General features: G+C 40.9%; 1 protein-coding gene across 1 annotated transcript; it reads right to left on the bottom strand.

The window, feature by feature from the left end:
- Positions 1–1,003: 1,003 nt before the first annotated feature.
- Positions 1,004–7,151, bottom strand: LOC133922343 (prefoldin subunit 6-like). Its single transcript, XM_062367636.1, has 5 exons — positions 6,988–7,151; positions 6,825–6,895; positions 6,610–6,734; positions 6,458–6,518; positions 1,004–1,320 (listed from the first exon to the last, which is right to left on the bottom strand). The coding sequence occupies exons 1-5, from the start codon at positions 7,073–7,075 to the stop codon at positions 1,264–1,266; spliced, it is 402 nt and encodes a 133-aa protein (XP_062223620.1). The 5' UTR covers positions 7,076–7,151; the 3' UTR covers positions 1,004–1,263.
- Between the last annotated feature and the right edge of the window lie 313 nt (positions 7,152–7,464).

Here is a 7,464-nt window from a genome sequence, read left to right on the forward strand (position 1 = left end):
ATAGTAAAGGTCATGCCAAAATTTTTCCCTCATTTTTAACAATTTTTTCCTATGTATGATATATGTAAGGGAGTAGATAGTATGATTAAATAAAACATAGCAAATCTTATACCATATTTGTTTCTATTTTTTCAGACTTTTTTCATGATTTTCCTTGAACTTTATGGAAATTCAAATAATGCGTTCGGTAACCGCCAAAATTCGATCCGTTATCATAAAAAACGCTCGAATTTTGACAAGTTCGGTTATCATCAAAATCGGTCGATAAATTGTAGAAACCGCTAGTTACCGGTCCAATTCACTCGGTAATCGACGATCCAATTCGGTTGGTTTTGGCACCGATTTACAAATTTGCCTAATTAAATTTTTATGAATTTTCACCAAATTTCGAACGGTTATCGTGATAACCACGGTTTTTCGATAACCACAAGATCTCGGTTTTCCTTCACCAAACGAATTTGTTAACCTTACTACCAGGTCACTCATCAGCGCAACTCTCTCCAACTGTACAACGATCTCCAACGGCCACATGAGCACGTCGCCGAGTCCATCGCCACAACGTATAGTCTAGGCGCCTGAGTCTTGCTCCTTCAATTGGAACAGCCAGCGGATGATGTATGTATGTATGTATGTATGTATGGCCAGTTGAGCTTCTTTCGTTTTTCAGAGAGAATGAGAGCATAGATGATAGTGAAACTAGATTAACTAAAAAAGGATAGTGTGCAACTTGATCAGCAAAAAAACAAAAAGGGGACAGTTGCAAATTTTTCACTGCTTTGAACCATTATTATAAGCTTGCCATAAAAAACTAAAAAATACCACTCGAATGTAAAAAATACCACTAGAATTATCATTCGAGTGACATTCTTAAAAAATAAAAAACCAGTGGCAGGATAGTGCGACTTCATTTTCGACAAGAGTTGAAACAACCTTGACCTTGCCCAACATTCCTCTTTGGAAGAAATCAGTTGAGAGAAGGAAAAACACCACAAATGCAATGATGCATCAAAAAGTTCATCCAAGGATACCACTAAAAAGCTTGTTCTACATCTTCTATCGGGTGCCAGACTTTTACATCAGAGAGCCCATAGTAACATACTTCACTAGACAAACCTTTAGAACTTCTCAATACTAGAACAGAACACTTCTGTCCTTTTTTTAGAGACGAGGATACTAGGCACCTAACTCCACACGAAAAGCTGGAGGGTATTGGAATTGAATGCCGGATGGCCTTTGGACTAGTTGCAACAAACATACAGATGCCTACGCCTTTACTTGTCCTGCTTGTACTGCCTGCATCCTCTGTTGCAACTTGAATATCTGCATAGCCAAAAAAAAACATCAAAATTATAAATTAGAGATATGTCCTAAAGAGAACAAATGATACTACTCAATATGATTTAACTGGATCTACATTCATTTCTTCCTGCCTAGCATTGTGAAGTGTGAATTGGTCCTACTACCAAGTATGCACCATGAATTGAACAAAAGTGTGAATCGCTCCAAGATCTTTGAACTTTTATGGCATGACATAGTCAAAATGCAGGTACCTATAGGCATTAACCAAAATTCATCCATGCTGTTTCCAGCGCTCCACATCAAATAAATTAGCTCAGAATTCTTTCTTGCAGGCTAGAGGTGCTAAATATAAGAAAGTCCTGAGCTACTAAGAAGCCGCTTATTCGTATTGGGCTTAGGGACATCTTTGTTGGTTGTTCAGGTTGAACAGTGCTAATCAGGGAGCTGCTGAAATTCTACTTTCTCATGTGCCTTGGCACTGCTGCCAAAGTGCTAATGGAACTGCGTGGCTGATTGCATGCTCCTATAGCCGATTGCTTGCCTATCATTACTCGGCTTCTTGCTGCTGGTGCTCTCCAGAGCCAGAGTATCTGTTTTCGTGGAAATAGATCTGGCCATTGTGCTTAATGGTACTTTTCAAGCTGCATCCTGAGCTGAGGCCATCATGTGTTTCGTCCTGCCAAGGTGCTGCTGCTGCCTCTTCTTCACAAGAAAATGGACTTGGACCGGGAAAAGATTCTAAATTATGTCTAGTGTGGTTTAGAGACTTCTATCTCCAGTCCAATTTGTAATCGGACAAACCTCAAGTTAAGAAAGATGTTATTTGAGTCAAGTACAGAATACAAACTATCCTTCCTACCACCCTCTCACTTCCTCCCTGATGAACACATGTTCTTCGCAAGAAAATGGACTTGGATCGAAAATAGAGGGAGTAATTCAGATTCTATCTTATCTCAAATATGGTTTAGACTCTTTTATATCCGGTCCAATTTGTAAGCGGGCAAATATCAAGTTAAGAAAGATGGCTGTCTTCATTTGAACTGAGTACTGAATAAGAAATATCCTCCCTATATCCCTCTCTCATTCACTCCCTGATATACGCCTCTCCACCTTGTGTGCTCTTCATCTCCCATCTCCAGCATTACCGCACGGACACAAAGTCACAAGACCCCATTCACCTATCTCTCTTAAGTAAATACTCCCTCCATTCGTAAATGTATGACACCCTAGAAAGGGTGTGATTAGAGCTCCTTAACTTTGACCATTGACTTAAAAAAACTGTTTGGATTGGTCATACGAGCATAGCATCATAGGATTTGTCGTGAAAAAAATACTTTCATAATATAGTACTTTTACAATTAGTTATTCTCATTTTTTGTATAAAAATTAACGGTCAAAGCTGCATATTGGAGACTGTGTCGATGCCCAAAATGTCATACATTTACGAACGAAGTTAGTAACTAAATTTAGCCATAACAAAATTTACTAGAGATAAAATGGAATATAAACCAAATTTAAACATAAGGTGGAATTTCAAGCTAAATGGATAAGTTAGCTATCAAGATACTAATCTAATTAGAGATAAAGGCAGCTCCTGGCCTCCTGTTCCAACTCATGGACCATATATGGGCAGCAAGTGGGACTTATTAATATTGTGTAGCAAATGGATATTCAATTAATTCTAGTACACTTTATACTAATGCCAAATTATACCTATATTCTACCACATTGAACTATTCAGTTGCTAGACTTGTTTGTGTACATAATAAACATTTGTTACAATGTATTGTGCATATAAATATATAGTTACAGGAGTGTGGACAACATAGAGAGGTACAAAGTGGCAAATAAGACCGCAAAGCGAGCTGTGAGCGAAGCAAGGGGTCGGCCTTACGAGGGTCTTTATCAGCGGTTGGACACAAGGGGAGGAGAAAAGGACATCTTTAAGATTGCCAAGATCCGTGAAAGGAAGACGAGGGATATCAACCAAGTCAAATGCATCAAGGATGGGACCGGTCGACTTCTGGTGAGAGATGATGAGATCAGGATTATATGTCGAGAGTACTTCAACGATCTATTCAACGAGGAGAATGAGAGCTCTACCATTGAGCTGGATGAATCTTTTGATGATACCGACATACACTTTGTACGAAGGATTCAGGAAGTTAGGATCAAGGAAGCTTTAAAAAGGATGAAATAAGCCAAGACGATAGGCCCTGATAGTATCCTCATTGAGGTGTGGAGATGTCTTAGAGCCATAGCAATAGTATGGCTAACTAAGCTCTTCAACCTCATTTTTTGGTCAAACAAGATGCTCGAAGAATGGAGAAGTACATTAATACAAATCTTCAAGAATAAGGGAGATATTCAAAGCTATACTATTTACTGTGGAATTAAATTGATAAGTCATACAATGAAGCTTTGGGAGAGAGTTATTGAACATAGCCTAAGAAGAATGACGGGCATTACCAAAAACCAATTTGGTTTCATGCCAAGGTGGTTGACATTGGAAGAGGTTTTCTTGATAAGGCATCTTATGGAGAGATATAGGAAACAAAAGGACTTGCACATGATATTCATTGACTTAGAGAAGGCTTAAAATAAAATACCGAGGAATATCATGTAGTGGGCCTTGGAGAAACACAATTCCAACAAAGTACATTACCCTCATCATAGATATGTACAATAACGTTGTGAAAGTGTCCGAACAAGTGAAGGTGATAACGATGACTTTCCGCTTAAATAGGACTACATCAAGTGTCAGTTTTGAGCCCTTATTTATTTGTTTTGATGATAGATGATGTCACAAGGGACATACAGGGAGTATCCCTTGGTGTATGCTCTTTGCTAACGTGATGCTAGTTGACGAGAGTTGGATAAAGGTTAATAGGAAATTGGAGTTATGGAGATATACTTTAGAATTGAAAGGTTTTAGACTTAGTAGGACCAAAACGAGTATATGAGGTGCGATTTCGGCGTTACTAGGCATGAGGGAGAAGATGTTAGTCTCAGTAGAGAGGTGGTTCCCAAGAAGAATATCTTTTGATACTTAGGATCGATGCTACAGAGGGATTGTGATATCAACGAAGATGTTAAGTCATAGAATCAAAACCGGATGGATGAAATGGCGCTAAGCTTTTGGCATCATCTGTGACAAGGGAGTGCCACAAAAGTTGAAAGGTGAGTTATATAAGATGACGATTCGACCTGTGATGTTGTATGGCACCGAATGTTGATCAACTAAAAGACGATATATCCAACAATTAAGTGTAGCAGAGATGTGTATGTTGCGATGGATTTGTGGCCATAAAGAAATGATCGGATACGAAATAATGATATATGTGATTAGGGATGAAAACGAACGGGAACGGTCGGGAAAACTCTCTAACCGTTTTCACTTTCATATTTTCTCTGCCGGACGAAAAAGAAAACGGGATAGGCGGGAACGGGAAAAAATAAAAACAGTCGGACATAATCGGAGGGTCGAAAACGAACCAATCCGATCGGGAAAATACCAGTATCGGTCGGGATTCCAAAACACAAAATGGAAACACCGACCTACAAAACCATCAAGACATGTCAACATATATAAGTTTAACATTATCTTCAGATAACACTGAATTAATAAGTTTAATGAACCAATCCAATCAGCAAGTCGCATTAAAGTAAAAAAAATGTCATATGCTTTTTTGAATCACATGACATATCATTTTTTTATCAATATTTCACTCAAACAATACAAGATACGAAGATACAACAATATAAGCTTTAGGACCGAGCAGTAGCTCGGTTGGTTCGCTCTTAGTGGCAGACTAACAGGGACGGCGAGTCGTGGGTTCGATCCCTAGGATCGACCCACGAGCCTCATCGGGGGTTTTTCCTTAGTAGTTAGGGGTATGCACACACATGCCCGTTTAGCGAGAATATATCTGTAACGTGTATGCTTAGGACATGCACGTGTGTGCGCGCGTTAGGCGTGAGTGTGATGTAAGTGAGTTATGTACGTCATGTTTTGTACCCCTCTAAAAAAGAACCACATAAACCTTAACTCGATACTCGAGTATATAATAAACACAAGTGATAAGTCTCAACCAAAGATATAAGTGAGCGTAGGGGTGAAAACGGACGGAAACGGTTAGAAAAACCCCTACCGTTTTCACTTTCACATTTTCTCAGTCGGACGAAAACGAAAATGGGATAGACGGGAACGGGAAAAAACGAAAGCGAACTAAAAAAAAGGGGATACGGCACCGGGACGGAACGGGATTTTCCCGTTCCGTTTTCATCCCTATACGTGATAGGGTAAAGGTAGCACCAATTGAAGAAAAGCTTGCCCTACATCGGTTGAGATGGTTTGGACATATCCAATGGAAGCCTTCAGAGTCACATGTGCATAGCGGGATACTAAGACGCACTGATAATATGAAGAGAGACAGCGGTCGACCAAACCTAACATAGGAGGAGTCTGTAAAGAAAGACTTAAAGGAATAGAATATCCTCAAAGAAGTGCCCATAGATAGAAGCGCGTGGAAGTTAGCAATCCACATACCAGAACTATAATTTATACATCAGTCTCCTTGTACCGTTATTATTTTTACTTTTTTTTTACTATTACTAGTACATTTATTATTGTCATTGTTTTCTCATCATCTTTTCGGTTGGATCTTATGGGTTTTATCTCTAGCCTACCCCAACTTGCTTGGGACAAATGTTGTTGTTGTTATTGTTGTTTCAATTTAGATTTTTATTCCACCAGATGGCACAATGGTGTAGCATGGTACAAAAACTCTCCATACCAAAGAGGTAAATGGGAATGGTACTGATAACTATTGACTTTTACAGTGTACACATCTGGAACATTCTGAACAAACAGATCTTACAAACAAAAGTTTATGGGCAGAAGGGAGACAGGATAGAGATTTTAACGACAATCGATGCAATTTTCCTCTGAAGCGAAAAGTTTAGACGTGTTGTTTGGCTTAAGACTGGAATACAAACCTAGATAATTCTAAAAGTTCAAGAACACATTTTAGCTATACTGATCATAAAGTCACAAAGATCAGCATATCTTGCTTTTCTACTCCTGGATTCCAACCAACTTGGAACATATCGCATACTAATCATTAAACAATATGCGATGAGGAAAGGAAAAACACACCGATTCCTTTTTGTTGTTCTGCTTTTCCTCCAAGTCCTTGAGCGCCCGATCCATCCGCTTCCTGCAGAAGAGCCAATCCCACACCCTCAAAATAACACGACGGCAACACAAACTGATCAAAGCCCAGGCCAGATCGGCGCAAAGCGACTCACAGCTCCGCCGAGATGTACTCGATGCGCTTGTTGACGTTCGCCTTGGCCTCCGCGAGGTCCTGCTTGACCAGCACCGGCCCGATGAGCTTGTACACGTTCGCCCCATCGCTCAGCAGCTCCAGCTCCTGCGCACACGCGGCAAACCCAGACCAGATCGAATCAAACACTGAAGCCGAAAATGACCAACCCTTAGGAGCTGAAGCGCGGGAGCGTGCCTTGAGGACGAGCTCGTTCTCGCCCACCTGGATGGTGTACTGCTTGCGGACCTGGTGGTTCTTGGAGACGTCTGCGAAAGGAGCAGCGAGGGTCAGAGCTAGGGTTTCTAGGCGGCGAGGGAGGGGTTTGGGGGGTGGGGATCGCGCGAGTTCGGGCGCGTGCCTTTCTGGATCTTGCTGAGGGCGTTGGCCTGGACTTCGAGGTCCTTCTGCATATCGCGGATGGCCGCCGGAGTAGACGACGACGCCATGTCCTGCAGCTGCCTCCGCCCGCCGCCGACTTCGGTAGTGGGAGTGGGACGTGGTTGCGGGTTTGGGCTTTCCTTCAATGTCCGCCTAATGACTTGCTTTCCAAATATTTTTGGACTGGACCGGGCTGAAATGAGCTGAAGTAATCCAAAACAAAATGGGCCGAAAAAGGGTGGCCACTATTTTGGGCTCTCTCTTCCCTTTCCAAAGGAAGCCGGACCGGTGGGACTGGATTTATGTGTCTATGACTTTTCGTAGTTTGTTGTATAACTTGTAGACGTACATATATATTTATATCATATACACGTACTTACATAATGTGTATAGAAGATGGGTGATGGATGTAGCAAAAATGGATTGGGTCAATCCACTTAATTTTTTTTAAAAAAAA

The sequence above is a fragment of the Phragmites australis genome, chromosome 6, assembly GCF_958298935.1.
Source record: "Phragmites australis chromosome 6, lpPhrAust1.1, whole genome shotgun sequence".
Taxonomy (NCBI): domain Eukaryota; kingdom Viridiplantae; phylum Streptophyta; class Magnoliopsida; order Poales; family Poaceae; genus Phragmites; species Phragmites australis.

What these genes read in the sequence shown, in the direction of transcription:
- LOC133922343 (XM_062367636.1), bottom strand. Translation starts at nt 7,075, where the DNA reads ATGGCGTCGTCGTCTACTCCGGCGGCCATCCGCGATATGCAGAAGGAC. An exon ending in GAGTACATCTCGGCGGAGCT is followed by an intron (nt 6,519 to 6,609) that starts GTGAGTCGCTTT and finishes GCTCTTCTGCAG; the next exon opens with GAAGCGGATGGATCGGGCGC. An exon ending in AGAACAACAAAAAGGAATCG is followed by an intron (nt 1,321 to 6,457) that starts GTGTGTTTTTCC and finishes TTGGCTATGCAG; the next exon opens with ATATTCAAGTTGCAACAGAG.